This window comes from Oncorhynchus mykiss, chromosome 25, assembly GCF_013265735.2.
Source record: "Oncorhynchus mykiss isolate Arlee chromosome 25, USDA_OmykA_1.1, whole genome shotgun sequence".
Taxonomy (NCBI): Eukaryota; Metazoa; Chordata; class Actinopteri; order Salmoniformes; family Salmonidae; genus Oncorhynchus; species Oncorhynchus mykiss.
This window is the reverse complement of record NC_048589.1, coordinates 24363854-24384999: the sequence shown is the minus strand read 5'-3', so window position 1 is coordinate 24384999 and position 21146 is coordinate 24363854. Positions and strand designations below refer to the sequence as shown.

Sequence of the window (21146 nt, the reverse complement as noted above, 5' to 3'; positions counted from 1 at the left end):
TATCTAACAAATTCCACAACAAAACCTAATACACACAATCTAGTAAAGGAATGGGATGAGAATATATAAGTATAAAATGTATGCATGAGCAGTGACAGAGCGACTAAGATGCAATAGATAGTAAAGAATAGATAGTGAAGGATACAGTATACAGTATATACATATGAGATGAATAATGAGAGATATGTAAACATTCTTAAAGTGGCATTATTAAAGTGACTCGTGTTCCATTTATTAAAGTGGCCAATAATATTAAGTCTGTAGGAATTCAGACACCTTTCTGTGCTTGTGGTGGCTGTTTAACAATCTGATGACCAGATTTTATGCACCTGTACTGACCTCGCCTTCTGGATGAAAGCGGGTTGAACAGGCCATATTTGAACAATTAATTAATTATGGGGATATCAGTTGAAGGTTTGCTTGTTTTAGCTGTTACCATGGAAGAACTTAATTCATTGTTAACCATTTTAGTGTCCAGTTTGTTTACTCAGACCATTTTGGACTTTTACGTGTCAATGAGGAAAATGAACAATAGAGTCGGGCAGCAGGTGGCCAAAACGGTTAGAGTGTTGGGGCAGGAACTGAAAGGTCGTTCAATCCTGAGTCGACAAAGTAAAAAATCTGTCGGCTCGGGGACCCTTGCTCCAGGGTCGCTGTTGCTAATATATGGTAAACCCTGGCTTTGACCCCACTCAATTCAAGGGTGTAACGTCTGCTTCCAACTCATACTCTCAAACACGTAGATCCCCTGAACGCAGCTCACGGTCCTGATCCCAATCACCTGAATTCTGATCACCTGTTCACACACCTGTATGTCATTATCACACACTAGTTAGTTCAGTTCTTTGCACCCCATAATTGTGAGGTATTGTTTGTTTTGTGACACACTTCTATTTGGAGCGCTGGATTGTATTGTAATTTAATCCGCCTGTGTATGATGCCTTTTGCCTATTTCCTGACTGTACTTTAGCCTATTGGATTTCCTGTTATCAACCAATTGCCTGATCTCCTGGAGGATGTTACTAGCCTTTTCTCTGCCTTTACTGTTGCCCTTTTGGACCCCCTGTGTATGACCTTCTGCCTGCCCCTGGACCCAGCTACCTGCCTCCTCCTGTGGTCCTTTACCAATAAACACCTGCTGCACCCTGCGCTTGAAACCACCTCTCTGTCTCCCATCATGTTCATTACAAAGGGGCTTTATTGGCATGGAAAACATATGTTTACATTGCCAGAACAAGTGAAATAGTTAATAAACAAAAAATGAACAGTAAACATTACACAAGTTCAAAATAAAAAATCAATTTAAAATGTGTTTGTCAAATGTTGTGACTTAGACGAAGATCCGATCAAATTTTATGGCCAATTTATGCAAAAATCCAGGAAATTCCAAAGGGTTCACATGCTTTTTTTTGCCACTGTAAATTGACTACGTCCATCCTAGCTCACTCATTGTCTTAATCGAAATGACAGATTGTCTCTTATCCGCTTGTCGTCCACTTATGCCATAGTTTGAACATCTCAGATATAAGTCGAAACCAAATTTGTTAGTCAGCCATATGTTCTTTTAAAGGCAGTAAATGAGGCTGAATCAACTGTTTCACTGCCAGACAAGGCTTCTCTGATAGCCAGGCATAGCTGTGGAAAGGTGTTGGGACTGCTGTTGGGATTTTGCTGTTGGGACAGCTTTATGTAGACCCTAACAGTTTGTGGGCACCGTTTGTCACCATTATATTGCAATTCATGTATTGTTTAGTGTTGTGTTGTGTAGTGGCTTTGCTGGCATATATACCACTTTCTTTTTTTTGCCCCACCAAGATTTACATGCTAAAACGATGTGCATATAGTTAAGGTAAAAAAAAATGAAAATAAGTCAACATAAATATGGGTTGTATTTACAATGGTGTTTGTTCTTCACTGGTTGCCCTTTTCTTGTGGCAACAGGTCACAAATCTTGCTGCTGTGATTGCACACTGTGGTATTTCACCCAACAGATATTGGAGTTGATCAAAATTGATTTTTTGGTGGGTCTGTGTAATCTAAGGGAAATATGTGTCTCTAATATGGTCATACACTTGGCAGGAAGTTAGGAAGTGCAGCTCAGTCGCCTGTCTTCTCCTGAGAGCCAGGTCTGCCTACGGAGACCTTTCTCAATAGCAAGGCTATGCTCACTGCACATAGTCACAGCTTTCCTTCATTTTGGGTCAGTCACAGTGGTCAGGTATTCTGCCACTGTGTACTCTCTATTTAGGGCCAAATAGCATTCTAGTTTGCTCTGTTTTTTTTGTTAAGTCTTTCCAATGTGTCAAGTAATTCTATTTTAGTTTTCTCATGATTTGGTTGGGTCAAATTGTGTTGCTGTCCTGGGGCTCTGTGGGGTCTGTTTGTGTTTGTGAACAGAGCCCCAGGACCAGCTTGCTTAAGGGACTCTTCTCCAGGTTTATCTCTCTGAGGGCTTTGTTATGGAAGTTTTGGGAATCGCTTCCTTTAAGATGGTTGTAGAATTTAACGTCTCTTTTTTGGAATTTCATAATTAGAGGGTATAGGCCTAATTCTGCTCTGCATGCATTATTTGGTGTTTTGCGTTGTACATGGAGGATATTTTAGCAGAATTCTGCATGCAGAGTCTCAATTTGGTGAAGTCCTGGTTGGTGAGTGGGCCCCAGACCTCACAACCATAAAGGGCAATGGGTTATATAACTGATTCCAGTATTTTTAGCCAGATCCTAATTGGTATGTCAAATTTTATGTTCCTTTTGATGGCATAGAAGGGCCCTCTTGCCTTGTCTCTCAGAACATTCACAGCTTTGTGGAAGTTACCTGTGGAGCTAATGTTTAGGCAGAGGTATGTATAGTTTTTTTGTGTGCTTTAGGGCAATGGTGTCTAGACGGAATTTGTATTTGTGGTCCTGGCAACTGGAACACAATTATTTTTGTTTTACTGAGATTTACTGTCAGGGCCCAGGTCTGACAGAATCTGTGCAGAAGATCTAGGTGCTGTAGGCCCTCCTTGGTCAGGGACAGAAGTGCCAGATCATCAGCAAACAGTAGACTTCAGATTCTAGTAGGGTGAGGCTGGGTGCTACATACTGTTTTTTAAATTTTACCTTTATTTAATAACTAGGCAAATCAGTTAAGAACAAATTCTTATTTACAATGACGGCCTACTGGGGAACATTGGTGTAACTGCCTTGTTCGGGGGCAGAACGACAGATTTTTACCTTGTCAGCTCGGGAATTTGATCCTGCAACCTTTCAGTTACTGGCTCAACGCTCCAACCACTAGGCTACCTGCCGCCCGTGTTCTAGTGCCCTCGCCAATTTGAGGGTGGGGCTTAAGATGCATTCCTGTCTCACCCCAAGGCCCTGTTGAAAGAAATGTGTGTTTTTTGCCCATTTTAACCACACGCATGTTGTTTGTTATATCTATTTTATAATTTCGTAAGTTTTTCATCCAACACCAATTTCCATCAATTTGTTTAGCAGACCCTCATGCCAAATTGAGTCAAAATATATTTTGAAATCAACAAAGCATGAGAAGACTTTGCCTTTGTTTTGGTTTGTTTGTCAATTAGGGTGTGCAGGGTGAATACGTGGTCTGTCGTACGGTAATTTGGTAAAAAGCCAATTTGACATTTGCTCAGTACATTGTTTTCACTGAGGAAATGTATGAGTCTGCTGTTAATGATAATGCAGAGGATTTTTCCCAAGGTTGCTGTTGACGCATATCCACGGTAGTTATTGGGGTCAAATTTGTCTCCACTTTTGTGGATTGGAGTGATCAGTCCTTGGTTCCAATATTGGGGAAGATGCCAGAGCTAAGGATAGTGTTAAAGAGTTTAGGTATAGCCAATTGGAATTTGTGGTCTGTATATTTTATTATTTCATTTAGGATACCATCAACACCACAGGCCTTTTTGGGTTGGAGGCTTTGTTTTTTGTCCTGTAGTTCATTCAATGTAATTGGAGAATCCAGTGGGTTCTGGTAGTCTTTACTAGTTTATTCTAAAATATGTTTTTTCTGTTTGTTCTTCTCAAAAAGATTGGAGAAGTGGTTTATCCATACATCTCCATTTTGGATAGATTACTCTTTGTGTTGTTTGTTTAGCATGTTCCAATTTTCCCAGAAGTGGTTAGATTCTATGGATTCTTTATTTACATTGAGCTGATTTCTGACGTGCTGTTCCTTCTTATTCCATAGGTTATTTCTGTATTGTTTTAGTGATTCACCATACTGAAGGTGTAAACTCAGATTTTCTGGGTCTCTATGTTATTGGTTGGATAGGTTTCTCAATTTCTTTCTTAGGTTTTTGCATTCTTCATCAAACCATTTTTCATTGTTTTTCATTTTCTTAGGTTGTCTTCTTGACATGTTTAGATTTGATAGGGAAGCTGAAGGGTGGAATAAACTGTTTAGGCCTTCACTATTTTTTAAATTATTTTTTTTTTTTTTACCCCCAATTTCGTGGTATCCAATTGTTGTAGTAGCTACTATCTTGTCTCATCGCTACAACTCCCGTACGGGCTCGGGAGAGACGAAGGTTGAAAGTCATGCGTCCTCCGATACACAACCCAACCAGCCGCACTGCTTCTTAACACAGCGCGCATCCAACCCGGAAGCCAGCCCTCCCTAACCCGGACGACGCTAGGCCAATTGTGCGTCGCCCCACGGACCTCCCGGTCGCGGCCGGTTACGACAGAGCCTGGGCGCGAACCCAGGGACTCTGATGGCACAGCTGGCGCTGTAGTACTGCGCCACCCGGGAGGCCAGTACTGCGCCACCCGGGAGGCCAGTACTGCGCCACCCGGGAGGCCAGTACTGCGCCACCCGGGAGGCCAGGCCTTCACTATTACAGTGCAATGTTTTGTCCAGGAAGTTGTCTAAAAGGGTTTGAATTTGCTGTTGCCTAATTGATTTGTTGAAGGTTTCTACCCTACTTTCCTTCCATCTGTAGCATTTCTTAATATTGTGCAGTTCCTTTGGCTTTGATGCCTCATGATTGAGTATTGCTCTGTTCAGGTAGACTGTGATTTTGCTGTGATCTGGTCGGGGTGTTAGTGGGCTGACAGTGAACGCTCTGAGAGAGTCTGGGTTGAGGTCAGTAATCTACAGCCAAGGGACTTTATTTACCTTTATTTATTTATTTATTTATTTTATTTGAGCTGTAGGAGTACCTACCATAGGAGTCTCCTCAAAGCCTACCATTGACAATATACTAACCCAGCTTGCGAAGGAGCTGCAGGAGTTGTGACCCATTTTTGTTGGTTGTTTTGTCATAGTTTTGTCTAGGGGGGCATATTTGGAAGGGTATACTGTCTCCTCCAGGTAGGTGTTTGTCCCCCTGTGTGCTGAGAGTGTCAGGTTCTTGTCCAGTTCTGGCATTTAGGTAGCCACAGATTAGTACATGTCCCTGGGCCTGGAAATTGTTGATCTCTCCCTCTAGGATGGAGAAGCTGTCATCGTTAATGTATGGGGATTCTATTGGGGGGATATACACTACCGTTACATTTTTTGGGGTCACTTAGAAATGTCCTTGTTTTTGAAAGAAAATCCCATTTTTTTGTCCATTAAAATAACACAAATACAGTGTAGACATTGTTCATGTTGTAAATGACTATTGTAGCTGGAAACTGCATATATTTTTATGGAATATCTACATAGGCACACAGAGGCCCATTATCAGCAGCCATCACTCCTATGTTCCAATGGCATGTTCTTAGCTAATCCAAGTTCTGCATTTATGTTAGCACAGCTGAAAACTGTTGTCTGATTAAAGAAGCAATAAAACTGGCCTTCTTTAGACTAGTTGAGTATATGGAGCATCAGCATTTGTTAAAATCGCCTGTCCTCGTTTGCAACACTCACTACTGATTTCCAAACTGTGTCTGGAAGCAACTTCAGCACAAGAACTGTTCATTGGAACTTTGTGAAATGGGTTTCCATGGCTGAGCAGCTGCAAACAAGCCTAAGATCACCATGCGGAATGCCAACTGTCGGCTGGACCGGTGTAAAGCAAGCCGCCATTGAACTCTGGAGCAGTTCTCTGGAGTGATGAATCACGCTTCACCATCTGGCAGTCCGATGGACACATCTGGGTTTGGCGGATGCCAGGAGAACGCTACCTGCCCAAATGGCAGTGCCAACTGTAAAGTTTGTTGAAGGAGGAATAATGGTCTGGGGCTGTTTTTCATGGTTCAGGCTAGGCCCCTTAGTTCCAGTGAAGGGAAATCTTAACGCTACAGCATACAATGACATTCTTGATGATTCTGTGCTTTCAACTTTGTGGTAACAGTTTGGGGAAGGCCCTTTCCTGTTTCAGCATGGCAATGTCCCTGTGCACAAAGCGAGGTCCATATGGAAATGGTTTTCTCGAGATCAGTGTGGAAAAACTTGACTGGCCTGCACAAAACCCTGACCTCAACCTCATTGAACGCCTTTGGGATGAATTGGAACGCTGACTGCGAGCCAGGCCTAATCGCCCGATGTCAGTGCCCAACCACACAACAAAGTCCCAGCAGAAATGTTCCATCTAGTGGAAAGCCTTCCCAGAAGAGTGGAGGCTGTCATAGCAGCAAATGGGCGATCGACTAACGACTCCATATTAATGCCCATGATTTTGAAATTAGATGTTCAGCTAGCAGGTAGGTGTTCACATACATTGAGTAAAACATACACTACATAACCAAAAGTATGTTGTTTTTAAAAAAACACTGGATTACTGTAAAAAACACTTTTTTAGATAAGCTATTCAACTTTATTTAGTTTTTAAACATGGTCTTTGTTGGTTCCATAATTCAAATGTATGTCAGTGTTGCCTTTTGACACAATGTAATGTTTCAAATTACATTTATTGGCACATTCCAATGCACAAATGTCAACCAATCACACACCCAGATTACATTTTTCACAATGTAAAGTAACCCCCATGAAAAAACCAAGTCCCCATTTCAAAAAAGAAAGGAATACAACTCTATATAACTCAATGTTATTTTCACACCCATATACAGCACTGATACCCATATGGGATACGTAGTGCCTCAGAAATGGGATCTCTGTTGACAGTCAGCGACAGTAGTGGCCTTTAGAACACTGTTAGCAAGGCAAAGACTCCATAAAGCAGGGCACAGGGGTACGCTACCAACAGCTGCTGGCCCTCCATAGCCAGGGTGGAGATGAAGATCTTGGAAGCTGAGAAACTGCACCAGACAATCACCAGCAAGGCCAGGACAGTTCCAATGATCCCTCTGGACGGAAATCAAAAGTCAGATTTTAAAAAAGGACATGACAGAAAATAAATCAAGATGAGCCAAACTTAGTTGTTTTACACAATATTATTTAGGCAACCTTTTTATTTTTTTCTGGACTGGATAGGCCTACTCACTGTAGGGAAAAGATGACTGCGAATGCAGATAGTGCCACCATGGGTAGGAGGCAGTAGCCCAGAACGCTGGCTACACAGCCATAGGACACAGTCAGGGAACTCAGCATGGTCAACAGGGTGTACATCGCCATGCAGCCGATGGCACTGATCCCATAGACATAGCCAAAGTGGGATTTGCCTGCCTACATAAAAGAGTAAATGCTTTCAGTACAGTACCTGCACATTTACATAGCTACAAATGCTTTTTATTTGAATAGTGTCTCATGATGACTTGGGCTGTGAAAACGTGCAGCACACACACACGGACATGAGCTTCTCCGGAGGTTCCTCACCATAAGTAAAGTGGCACCCAGAGCGATACAGAACAGAATAGGGCCCGTCAGGTCGGTCTCATTCATGATGCTGCCATCTGCTGGCATCATAGGGTTCAGCACTGTCAGCGTCTTCTGCCATATGTGTTCAAAATTAATGCCAAGCTCTGCACAAATACAAAACAGAGGAATAAAAAGTGTATATGAAGACTCATATACACTTTCACATTGAAATATGTTACTTATTTAATTTGAGTTCTGTTAAAGATTTCATCTGGAGATAAAACAATGTGTTGAATAGACCAGCAGTTTAGAGCAGTACTAGTGACTCAGGTCTTACCCTCCAGCAACGGAGGCTCCTCTTCAAATGACCCGTCTGTTCCAGCTGTGTATAGATATGTCCCAGCAGGCTTTGAAGGCTGGAAGGCCTGGCCCGTAGAGGGGGTGAACACACCAGGCATGGACACATCTATGCCACTAAGAAACAAAACTGGCTTACTGGATAAATGTATCTACTTTCCTTTCAAAAAAGTAGGGGAAGATGTGAGGGATGTGCCCCCATTGTACATCTCCCTTTCTATCATGACATAATGTAATTGACCTTCAGAGAACAAAATGATATATTATGAGTTAGACTTACTGACACATTCAAATCTTCCCAATCCCAGTTCAAAAGTTGAATGAAGAGTTTAGGAATGCAGAGTTTACCCCATATACTTACTCATCCTCATACTCTGGGTTATGGTCATAGCCATCGCCATAGTCGTAGGCCACCTGTCCCTGGTCATCGATGTAATACCCTGACTGGTAGAAGTCCTGTTCAAATTGCTGAAAGTCCCCCATTGCTATAGAGTAGGCAGAAATGATTAAGATAAAGATCATGACTGTAACAATAGAATGAAGTGAGGGGCTAGCCTTTTGAGGAGTGGTGCTCATTTTGAGTTTCACATATCACAAAACTAGTTGTCAACCAAATCACCATTATATAAACTACAAATGATAATACAAATAGCTATTGCGCTTTATCCTTTGGTCAACAGCATACTCACACTACAGCAGAAAAAGCAAGCCAGATATCCTTAAGATTTCCCTCAAACTGCTAAGGCAAGATCGTATTTTGTAACTGTGATTGCTTATCTCAATAGAATGAGGTCTCATCAGCACATACTTGATTGGATCTGGAGGCCTGAACTAGCCCATTGAAAGTCTGTTTACAGTCACAGCACCAGTGGCCTAGTAGCAATACTAAATAGACATGCATAAGAAACATCCAACAGAAATATGCATGCCTGTGAAATCAACCAGAGTCTATTCACTTCATTAAAGTACAATCACACCCCACACAGAGCCTTATCGCTAAATTCAGATTTCAAACCTTGAGGTAAATTCTCAGCAAGACCTCTTATTGTGTCTTCAGGGGAGAGTTTGGGAAGAAAAGTTGACGCCTATGTGGGGATGTACTATAAATAGTTTACTATATTTAAACTGGGGGAATGACAAACCCTGAGAAGCAGACTAAGTAGCCCACTTTCTATTTAATTTATTTCTTAATTACTCTCTTTTTTCTTTTTCATTCAGCTAGGTTTGGTAATAGGTATAATGCACATTACATCCATTCGCAGAAATGCAATGGTTTTGGATACTCGGTGCTACAGAACAGAATTAACAATTTCCACAGTTGACAGAACTCTTATTTTGAAACATTTTCGAACAGAGTAACCCGAATGTTGCTGGCTCAACATGGGTCAAGTCAAAGATGATCTATTATATTGACAAGATACTTAAGTGACCGCTCTAACAATGGCAATACATGTCCTCAAAGATGGAGGAGTCAATGCTATCCGGAATCCTTGGGACGTCCCTACCCCATTGAAGTTTACATTTAAAATAGTTAAGGTCAGGGTTATGGTTAAGGTTTGAGTAGGGGTTAAGGTTAGGTTTAGAGTAGGGACGTCCCAAGGGTCGCAGATGGCACAGACTTGACCAAGATGGAAGGCAGGCGGCGAGATCAGGTGGGACCATTCTAACCAATTAGAGGGCAGATACCCGTGTTAACTACATGCACAACTAAGTTTTTTAAATTTTTATCAAATATGCCGGAATTAAATTTGCATCCACTTGTATTGGTAAGAGCCTAAATATTACGAAACGTATATTCGATCAAATAAGCCTTACGTAATTCGGCACTCTCTCATAGACCATACAAAAAGAGCTTATCGCACACAGTAAGAATTTGGGCTGAGTAAATCCTCTCGCTTCGCCTCTTCCTAGCTGAACAAGTCAGTCATGTGATTTCCTTGTGCTCAAGCGGAGTCAGAAAAGCATCGAAGATTTTGTTTCAAGTAAAAAAAATACAATAAGGTAACTAATACAGTGCATTTTAAAAGTATTCGATAAATATTGTCATACCTTGTAGCTAGTGAAAATTACATTTGGTAAGTAGATGCATATTGAAAACAACCAAGTTCAGTTAGCTAACATTACGTAACCTTCCTAAACCCAGTAACGTTATCAGCTGGTTATAGCGTACTGTAGCTAGCTAACGTTAGCTGTCAACAAGTCAGGGGAAGCTTGGGAGAGCACAAAAATACCTGATATTCTTTAGCTTTACAGACACCCTTGCCATAATTCAGTTCTCTATTTTAGTAATTGACGGTATAAAAGAAATTTCCACCATGGCTGATGTAAGTATCAATTCTTTGAGCACAATCACTAATTAGCTATATCCATCTAGCCAGATGAAACTATAGCTAGCTACACTCGTGTAGCAAATGGCTTTGGTCTAACACATTGACACATTTGTTGCAGGACTTGAAGAGATACTTGTACAAACAGCTACCAAGGTATGTTGGTTGTATGATTATGGTGTGTTCACTGTGATGCTTCTGTTGCTGAAACCTAATGAGTTAATTTGACTTAACGAATTATGTCACGTGTAGCAGAGTAAACTCCACAGTGAAGGATGTTTCTCAACTCCACCAACCCAGTGGAGCAGACTAGGCTTTGTGCAATTCAGCTCCAACTACATTGATTTGCCCAAGGCCAATACTTAAATAATGAAATGTTTACCTTGTATTTTTGTTTGTCCTCTGTTGCCTCTTTCTTTGAAATCCATATTTTTCAAGAAATGTTGATCAAATACAGCCACCGACTTTGCAAATGCACATGTGCCAACAAGGAAACAGTTGGTGGTTGTATTTTTTAAGTATGGAGAACAAACATAGGTACAAGGTAAGTGTTTCATAATTTACATTTTAAGTATTGTGCTTGGGTGACTCAATGTAGTCTGAGCTTAATTCTATAAAGCCTAGTCTCTGCTCCACTCCGTTGGAGTTCAGAAATGTCCCTCACCATGGACTGGGGTTAAGTTGGCTATGTCAAATGCTGCTCTTTTTCTCCTTATCCACCAGTGTTGAGGGTCTTCATGCAATTGTAGTGACAGACAGGGATGGTGTCCCAGTTATCAAAGGTAGGTCTTCCTCACAACTGTGTTCTGTTCTAAAAACTAGGTCATTTAGTTGACCTCTTCTCATCCATGTTCCAATGTGTTGTGCTCAATGTACCTGATATTTTATCCTTCAGTGGCAAATGATAACGCACCAGAATATGCGCTACGGCCAGGCTTCCTCTCCACCTTTGCATTGGCCACTGACCAGGGCAGTAAGCTAGGGCTCTCCAAAAACAAGAGCATCATCTGCTACTATAACACATACCAGGTAAGTTAATTCTAGAACTAACAATTGACATTGTTGCCTGGGGCGACTTGGTGATTAGTTGAGTCAGGTGTTAGTGCTGGGCTAGAATGAGTGTGCATTCCCTGGGGCTTCCCGGGAATGGCTTGAGAAACACTGACCTACAGTGCATTCGGAAAGTATTCAGACCCCTTGACTTATTCCACATTTTATGTTACAGCCTTACTCTAATGGATTAAATTGTGTTTTCCCCTCAATCTACACACATCTAATGACAAAGCAAAAACAGGTTGACATTTTTGTAAATGTATTAAAAATAATAGCAGATATCACATTTACATAAGCATTCAGACCCTTTACTCAGTACTTTGTTGAAGCACCTTTGGCAGCGTTTACATCCTCACGTCTTCTTGGGTATGATGCTGCAAGCTTGGCACACCTGTATTTGGTGTTTTTTTCCCCCCATTCTTCTCTGCAGATTCTCAAGCTCTGTCAGGTTGGATGGCGAGCATCCCATCAAGGATCTCTGTACTTCGCTCCATTCATCTTTCCCTCGATCCTGACTCGTCTCCCAGTCCCTGCCACTGAAAAACATCCCCACAGCTTGATGCTGCCACCACCATGCTTCACCGTAGGGATGGTGCCAGATTTCCTCCAGATGTGACGCTCTGCATTTAGTCCAAAGAGTTCAATCTTGGTTTCATCAGACCAGAGAATCTTGTTTCTCATGGTCTGAGTCCTTTAGGTGCCTTTTGGCAAACTCCAAGCGGACTGTCGTATGCTTTTTACTGAGGGGCTTCTGTCTGGCCACTCTACTATAAAGGCCTGATTGGTAGAGTGCTGCAGAGATCGTTGTCCTTCTGGAAGGTTCTCCCATCTCCACAGAGGAGCTCTGGCAGTGACCATCAGGTTCTTTGCCACCCCTCTGTCAAGGCCCTTCTGGCCAAACTGAGCGATTGGGGGAGGTCTAGGAAGAGTCTGGATGGCTCAACTACTTCCACTTAAATTATGGGGGCTACTGTTCTTGGGGACCTTCGATGCTTGGTTTTTGCTCTGACATGTACTGTCAACTGTGGGACCTTCTATAGCCAGGTGTGCCTTTCCCAAATCATGTCCAATCAATTGAATTTACCACAGGTGGGCTCCAATCAAGTTGTAGAAACAGCTTAAGGATGATCAATGGAAACAGGATACACCTGAGCTCAATTTTGAATCTCAAAGGGTCTGAATACTTATGTAAATAAGGTATTTCTGTTTTTTAAAATATTTAATACATTTCTAAACCGGTTTTCACTGTCATTATGGGGTATATTTAATCAATTTTAGAATAAGGCTGTAGTGTAACAAAATGTGGAAAGTTGGAATATTTTCCAAATGTGATGTTGTGCCTTGTTTGATTGCCTCTCCTTTTGCCAGATTGTGCAGTTTAACCGGCTGCCGTTGGTGATCAGTTTCATCGCAAGCAGCACTGCTAACACAGGTAAGATAAAGATCTCCCCTTATCTCCTCTGCATGAATGAGGTTTAAAAGTATAGAATTCTGAAGGGTTATTCAAGCTTAACTGATGTTGTTTATAGGTTTGATCATCAATCTGGAGAAGGAGCTCGTACCGCTAATTGAAGAGCTACGGCAGGTAGTGGAGGTTGCTTAGGAGTGTTACCTTGACGACAAAAGGACTGTTCTATGACAGAATCAGAAGTTTCCTTTTTCATGATCACTCATGTACATGCACCCTCACACAAGGTTGGCTCTGTTGCAGAGAGACTGATACATGTTTGATAGTGTCTTGATTCTGTATTCTTTGTCCTTCATGTTCTAATACTTTAATGTTACCCCTTCCTTGCTTGTGTTTTTTGTAATTAATCTGACTCATGTAGACATTTTCTTAAAATAAATATTAACAGAAGTCACCCTCATACTGTGTTATCTTGCGTAAAATTAAGATCAAGTGAATGTCAACCGGTGAAAGCTATCGGTCAATTTAGAAAAAGGAATTCCTGGAGGAACTGAAGTATCACAAAATAAATATATCTACAACAGGCCAGGGCAAAGGCCGGGCCCTATGCGGACCGCGACTTGATTCAATACGGAATCATGCGCAGGTCAAAGAATTTGCAATAGTAAAGTTTTGAAAAATTAAAAGCCCAATGAATACTCTCCATTGTAAGGATTTAACTCCCACTGCTTGTGGGATATTTATTTTGAAGGCAATTATAACAACAGGCAGTGGCTGACGCGTCAGTTCAAGTGGTAGCAAGCTAGAAATTGCGCAAAAAGACATTTTCAATGAAAGGTAAAGTAGACAATGAAGGGGTTTCCAGCAAGTGTGGACATCGAAATATTGATTTGAGGTATCCGGGAAAGCTGTGTGCAAAGTGTGCGTCGCTGTCTCGAAGGACTACAATTTACCGGACACTTCCAGACAAAGCATGCAGAGAAATATAGGAATGTTTTCTGAGCGGAGTGCAAGTGCATCGAAGGAGTTGCTTTCTCAGTTGCAAAAGCAGTAAGGACTTTTCACAAAATTGCAGTCAGCAAACGACGGAATTGTCCAACAAAATAGCGACTGGCTTGCTTTGTTTAGCTGAGGGCGAATTCTTTAAATAATGTTTAATTGACTCTGCAGCAATACTTTGCCTCGACAAGAAAGAGCTGTTTGAAAATGTTTACCCGTCAAGACGAACAGTGACACAGCGTGTTGAGGACATCGCAGAGAATATGGAACAACTGACAGACGAGGTAAATTATTTCTCCTTGTCCCTGGATGAGAGCAGTGATGCACATGACGCGGCGCAGATGTTGATATTCTTACGAGGCATAAACCCAGACTTTGACAGTACGGAGGAGCTTGTGTTAGTGTTTAAATACTGGAGAGTTGAGACCAAATCACGGACGCTGGACAGAGTGGATTTCAGTTGTAACAAAACAGTGTTAATGAGTCAGAGATATCTTGTCCCGCAGTTTTACGTGCACGGACCTAGTTCACATAACTCGGCAAGGAGTCAGGTGAAAAAGAGGCCTTATACAACGGTTACATTCATTTTTATACATAGAATAAAGTAGGTGGAGTCTTGTCATTTCGGTCTTCTTGACTGGTCGGAGGGTTGGAGGCGGGCCTTGCTCTAGCCAGAGCAGAAGCCCCATTGGTGCACAGCAGAGCCTTATCCTGAGCATCCGACCAATAGAGGGGGTCAGTCTTGTGGCTGGGTGTATGTGTTCTTACGACGGAATGTCTTTGTTTATATGAGCTATGTGTATGAATACTTATATAACACTTGCTTCAGTGCAGTCAATGAAGAGCACAACCACAGGGAAATATTTATTGGAGGAGGTTAATAAGTGTGGCAAAGCTGGGACGGAGTTTTGAAAAGGTATCCAGTGTGGCCATTGTGTGCCCAAACTTGACAGAAAAAAACGTTGGTCTTTTGAAAAGGATACAAGATCATGTAGCTGAGCCGAACCCAGATCAGAACATTATTTTCCTGAATTGCATTATTCATCAGGAGGTGCTCTAAATGTGTACCGAAAATGAGTCATGTTGTGGATGGTCACTGAATGGGTAAACTTCATAAGAGCAAAATGTTTAAACTACAGGCAGTTTGTCTCACTGTTGGAAGAGACAGTCGGGTCATGCAGATCTCCCCTACCACATGGCTGAGCTCGGGGAAGCTGCTTAAGAGTGTGGGACCTGAAGTCGGAGATTGCTGAGATTTTGCAAATGGAAAATATGTGGATTTCCCTCAACTGCAAGATGATAAAAAATGGTTGTCTGATTTTTGCCTTCACTGTGGACATCATTGCCCTCTTGAATGAACTGAATTCCAAACTGCAAGGAAAGCCTTTTTTTCACATCAGATGTACAGCCTTGTCAAAGCCACCAAGGGAAAATTACACCTCCTGACCACCAAGTAGAAGCCAACAATCTCACCCATCTTCCGACACTAGTCTGTTCCCTATCAGATGACCAATGGGAGAAGTATACATCGCTGCTGCGTGCTTTGAACGGTGAGTTTTCTCGTCATTTTGAGGATTTCAAAGTGTTGGAAAATGACATGCTGTTGGTTTCCTCTCCTTTCACCTTCAATGTGGATAACGCTCTCACTGACCTACAACTTGAGCTTATCGATCTTCAGTCTGATGCAGTGATTGGAGAACTATTCAAAAGAATGTCACTGACGAGGTTCTATGAATCTCTCGATGAACAAAACTTTCCAAAGATTGGGAGACATGCTCAGATGTTTGTACTGTTTGGGTCAACCTGTGTGTGTGAACATTTTCTGTTGTGAAATATAACAAGTCAAGGCACAGATCATCTCTTACTGACTCTCACCTCTCAGCAATCCTGCGCATAGCGACGTCAAACTATACCTGACCACTGCTCTAGTGAATGCACATCAGAGCCCTCACACTGATTGAGTAGTTTAAATGTAATGTTGAGCTCTCATTTTTGTGCATACCTGCATACCTTTTGTGCAAGAGTTCTGTCCGTGGTGCTGAATGCACAGTGTACTTTCCCTCCGTGTAGTTCATAGTATTTTTAATCATGAAAATACCTACCAAAAGGAGAACATGTATGTGGTTTATTTCTGTGCATATTAAAAAAGTAAAATATGTAGCATATCTGCATGTGATTTATAGTAGATATCTGTAACATGATTCGGGCCTGCGTTGGAAAAAATATATTCTAATGTGTCCCTCCATGGAAAATAATTGCCCAGGCCTGATTTACAACATTGTCATTGTGCATGTTCTGGAAATTGCATGGTAAAAATGGATATTGTTTAGATGTTCAGAGCCCACTTGTATTTTGTCTTAGGTTACCAGCCAGTCATCTAATCTATGTGGAGCAGAGAGGATCTCTGTGGCTAACAGGAGTGACAAGCTACCAGTCTTGAGGTTAAGAACTTTTAGTTCATTGTGGAAATATGCCTATTTTGGTTGTTCACATATGTCACAACTACTTCTCTTCTCTCATCCGCTTCATGTTGTCATCTTCCTTTTATCTATGACTGAAAACGATAAACATTCATTTGTTAGGCTATTTTGCTCTGATTCTACCCCCATTAGTTAAGCATTTGGACTAAGAGGTAGCCAGTTCAAGCTTTGTTTCTGTTGAATACATTCTAATGGTGGAATATGGGCTCACCAATTTCCATCTTGTTATCGTGATCCATTCGTCCACCTCCACACCACTCTTGGTACACAAAATAAAATATATCAAATGTCCTCTTGGGAAACACCACACAGACAGAATGATGATTATTGCACATTTTAAAAACATTAAACTTAAATAATACAACAGCTACAAAAAGAGACCCAGCAAGAAGAGAAAGTAGCTGCCATCTTTCCATACAAAAAGAAGCTTAATTTGTGTGCAAATTTGTTTACATCCCATTTAGTGAGGATTTCTCCTTTGCCTAGATAATCCATCCACCTGACGGGTGGCATATCAAGAAGCTGATTAAACAGTATGATCATTACACAGGTGTACCTTGTGCTGGGGACAACAAAAATGTGACAATGCCACAGATGTCTCAAGTTTTAAGGGAGTGTGCAGTTGGCATACTGACTGCAGGAATGTCCACCAGAGCTGTTGCCAGAGAATTGAACATTCATTTCTCTACCATTTTCGATAATTTGCCTGTACGTCCAACTGGCCTCAACCGCAGAACTTATGTAACCACACCAGCCCAGAACCTCCACATCTGGCTTCTTCACCTGCGGGATTGTCTGAGACCAGCCACCCGGACAGCTGATTAAACTGTGGGTTTGCACAACTGAAGTATTTCAACAAAAACTGTCAAACTGTCTCATGGAAGCTCATCTCCATGCTCGTCGTCCTCACCAGGGTCTTGACCTGACTGCAATTCGGCGTTATTACCGACTTCAGTGGGAAAATGCTCACCTTTGATGGCAACTGGAAAGCTGGAGAAGTGTGATCTTCATGGATTAATCCTGGTTTCAACTGTAGCGGGCAGATGGCAGACAGCGTGAATGGCGTCGTGGGTGAGCGGTTTGCTGATGTCAACATTGTGAACAGTGTCCCATGGAGGCAGTGGGGGTATGGGCAGGCATAAGCTACGGACAATGAACACAATTGCATTTTATCGATGGCAATTTGAATGCACAGAGATACTGTGGCGAGATCCTGAGGCCCATTGTCGTGCCATTCATCCGCTGCCATCACATGTTTCATCATGATAATGCACAGCCCCATCTCGCAAGGATCTGTACACAATTCTTGGAAGCTGAAAATGTTAAATTTCTTCCATTCTTCCATTGAGCATGTTTGGGATGCTCTGGATTGACGTATGACATTGTGTTCCAGTTCCCGCAACTTCTCACAACCATTGAAGAGGAGTGGAACAACATTCCACAGGCCACAATTAACAGCCTGATCAACTCTATGCGAAGGAGATGTATCGCGCTAGATACTGACTGGTTTTCTGATCCACACCCCTATCTTTTTTTTAAAGATATGTGACCAACATTTAAAGATGTGTTCCCAGTCATGTGAAATCCATAGATTAGGGCCTAATTAATTAATTTCAATTGACTGATTTTCTTATATGAACTGTAAGTCTTTGAATGCATGTTGTGTTTATACAAACACAACATGTAAAGTGTTGGTCCCATGTTTCTTGAGCTGAAATAAAGGATCCTAGAAATGTTCCATACGCACAAAAAGCTTATTTCTCTACATTTTTGGCACAAATTTGTTTACATCCGTGTTAGTGAGCATTTCTCCTTTGCCAAGATAATCCATCCACCTCCCACGTGTGTCATATCAAGAAGCAGCATGATAAAACAGCATGATCAGGTGCACCTTGTGCTGTGGACAAGAAAAGGCCACTCTAAAATGTGCAGTTTTGTCACACAACACAATGCCATAGATATCTCAAGTTGAGGGAGCGTGCAATTGGCATGCTGATTGCAGGAATGTCCACCAGAGCTCTCGCCAGAGAATTGAATGTTCATTTCTCTATCATACACCACCTCTAACTTTGTTTTAGAGAATTTTGCAGTATGTTCAACCGCCCTCATAACTGCAGACGACGTCCAGCTTCTTCACATGCGGGATCGTCAGACCAGACTGATGAAATTGCGGAGTATTTATTTCTGAAATTAAAACCGTTTTGTGGGGAAAACCGTATTCTGAATGGCAGGGCATGGCTCCCAAGTGGGTGGTGTTTCAAAGTGTTGGAAAATGATGATTATCTGCCTAGTCGTGAAATCCATGGATTTCCTTATGATCATTAACTCAGTAAAATCATTGAAATTGTTGCATTTATATTTTTATTCAGTATATACAGTATATATTATCCAAGCAGATAGTATATCTGATTTCGATGTATACATAGTTCTGATGACTGTTGAAATTAGCTTGATGTAACAACCTGCTCAGTCAGTTTAAGTCAATCAATTTAATTTGAAGTTTTATCCTAATTTCAATGTTCACAACGCTGGTTGATTACTTTTTTCAAATCTCATGTATTTTCCACATTGATTCCACGTTGCTGACAAATTGCAACAACATTGATTCAACCAGTGTGTGCCCAATTTCACACTTTAATAAACAAAGCCTCTACCATAATAGGTACAACAAAATTGAATTTAGTGAGAAATTGAATATTTATTTTTTACCTTTATTCAAAGGGGCAATCTGGGATTCAAACAACAATAAATAAGCCACTCCACAACTTTTTTGGGGGGTAAACACCGGAGGGATGGGGCTAGCTTAACTACCTTTAGCGTCTATGAATGAAGGTTTCTTCTGGATGGGGGAGTTTTGTTAAAACCTCTTTGGGCTGCAATCCTGTTAACGGGATGATATGACAACAGCCAGTGAAAGTGTAGGGCACCTAATTCAAAACAACATAAATCTCATAATTAAAATTCCTCAAACATACATGTATCCTATACAGTTTAACGGTAGTCTTGTTGTTAATCCCACCACAGTGTCCAATTTCAAATAGGCTTTATGGCGAAAGCACCATAAACGATTGTTAGGTCACCACCAAACTACAATAAAAACAGCCATTTTCCCAGCTAAAGAGAGGAGTCACAAAAAGCACAAATAGAGATAATTTTCAAAAAACAAAAGGTTAAATTAATACACACCTTTATAGGGTTAGTGTTCCCACACAGCCATATCTCCATGTTACTAGCTAATTTGCTATCTAGTGTGTAAGCGTAACCTGGAAGTGTAGAGAAAGTTGTTTCACAGATGGTGTTACCAAAAGCTGTGTGGATCTGTGCTAACCTGCTACAGTAAGTGTATTATTTATATTTGAAGGATTCTTTATTTTTTATTTAACCTTTATTTAACTAGGCAAGTCAGTTAAGAACAAATTCTTATTTACAATGACGGCCTACCAAAAGGCAAAAGACCTCCTGCGGGGACAGAGGCTGGGATTAATAAATTAAAAACATAAATATAGGACAAAACACACATCATGACAAGAGACAACACTACATAAAAGAGAGACCGAAGACAACAATTTAGCAAGGCAGCAACACATGACAACACAGCATGGTAGCAACACAACATGGTAGCAGCACAAAACATGGTACAAACATTATTGGGCACAGAGAACAGCACAAAGGGCAAGAAGGTAGAGACAATAATACACCACACAAAACAGCCACAACTGTCAGTAAGAGTGTCCATGATTGAGTCTTTGAATGAAGAGATTGAGATAAAACTGTCCAGTTTGAGTGCTTGTTGCAGCTCGTTCCAGTCACTAGCTGCAGCGAACTGAAAAGAGAAGCGACCCAGGGATGTGTGTGCTTTGGGGACCTTTAACAGAATGTGACTGGCAGAACGGGTGTTATATGTGGAGGATGAGGGCTGCAGTAGATATCTCAGATAGGGGGGAGTGAGGCCTAAGAGGGATTTATAAATAAGCATTACCAGTGGGTCTTGCGACATGTATACAGAGATGACCAGTTTACAGAGGAGTATAGAGTGCAGTGATGTGTCCTATAAGGAGCATTGGTGGCAAATCTGATGGCCGAATGGTAAAGAACATCTAGCAGCTCGAAAGCATCCTACCTACTCTGTAATCTAGGTAGGATGGTAGGATGGTCATCTGAATCAGGGTTAGTTTGGCAGCTGGGGTAAAAGAGGAGCGATTAGGATGGAGGAAACCAAGTCTAGATTTAACTTTAGCCTGCAGATTTCATATGTGCTGAGAGAAGGACAGTGTACTGTCTAGCCATACTCCCAAGAACTTGTATGAGGTGACTACCTCAAGCTCTAAACCCTCAGAGGTAGTATTCTTCTTACCAAACCACATTACCTTTATTTTGGAGGTGTTCAGAACAAGGTTAAGGGTAGAGAAAGATTGTTGGACACTAAGAAAGCTTTGCTGTAGAGCATTTAACACAAAATCTGGGGAGGGGGCAGCTGAGTATAAGACTGTATCATCTGCATATAAATGGATGAGAGGGCTTCCTACTGCCTGAGCTATGTTGTTGATGTAAATTGAGAAAAGCGTGGGGCCTAGGATTGAGCCTTGGGGTACTCCCTTGGTGACAAAAGCTTTGGCCAAGTCAATAAAAATAGCACCACAACATTGCTTAGAATCAAGGGCAATGGTGACATCATTGAGGACCTTTAAGGTTGCAGTGACACATCCATAACCTAAATGGAAACTAGATTTCATAGCAGAGAGAATACTATAGACATCAAGAAAGCTAGTCAGTTGATTATTGACAAATTCTTCCAACGCTTTTGATAAACAGAACAAAATAGAAATAGGC

General features: G+C 41.4%; 2 protein-coding genes across 6 annotated transcripts; one reads left to right on the top strand and one right to left on the bottom strand.

The window, feature by feature from the left end:
* Positions 1-6736: 6736 nt before the first annotated feature.
* On the bottom strand, positions 6737-9173 carry zgc:123321 (protein YIPF7). 2 transcript variants are annotated; one of them, XM_021585066.2, is made up of 6 exons: positions 9065-9173; positions 8411-8534; positions 8030-8166; positions 7711-7856; positions 7379-7560; positions 6737-7241 (listed from the first exon to the last, which is right to left on the bottom strand). In XM_021585066.2, the coding sequence occupies exons 2-6, from the start codon at positions 8530-8532 to the stop codon at positions 7079-7081; spliced, it is 750 nt and encodes a 249-aa protein (XP_021440741.2). In that variant the 5' UTR covers positions 8533-8534; positions 9065-9173; the 3' UTR covers positions 6737-7078. The 2 variants fall into 2 exon arrangements, with proteins under 2 accessions (XP_021440741.2, XP_036818912.1); XM_036963017.1 differs by lacking the exon at positions 9065-9173 and having other exon boundaries at positions 8398-8530.
* A 610-nt stretch (positions 9174-9783) lies between these two features.
* On the top strand, positions 9784-13297 carry lamtor3 (late endosomal/lysosomal adaptor, MAPK and MTOR activator 3). 4 transcript variants are annotated; one of them, XM_036962208.1, is made up of 7 exons: positions 9784-10050; positions 10336-10373; positions 10498-10532; positions 11100-11158; positions 11272-11405; positions 12798-12861; positions 12938-13297. In XM_036962208.1, the coding sequence occupies exons 2-7, from the start codon at positions 10365-10367 to the stop codon at positions 12940-12942; spliced, it is 306 nt and encodes a 101-aa protein (XP_036818103.1). In that variant the 5' UTR covers positions 9784-10050; positions 10336-10364; the 3' UTR covers positions 12943-13297.
* The last annotated feature ends 7849 nt before the right edge of the window (positions 13298-21146 follow it).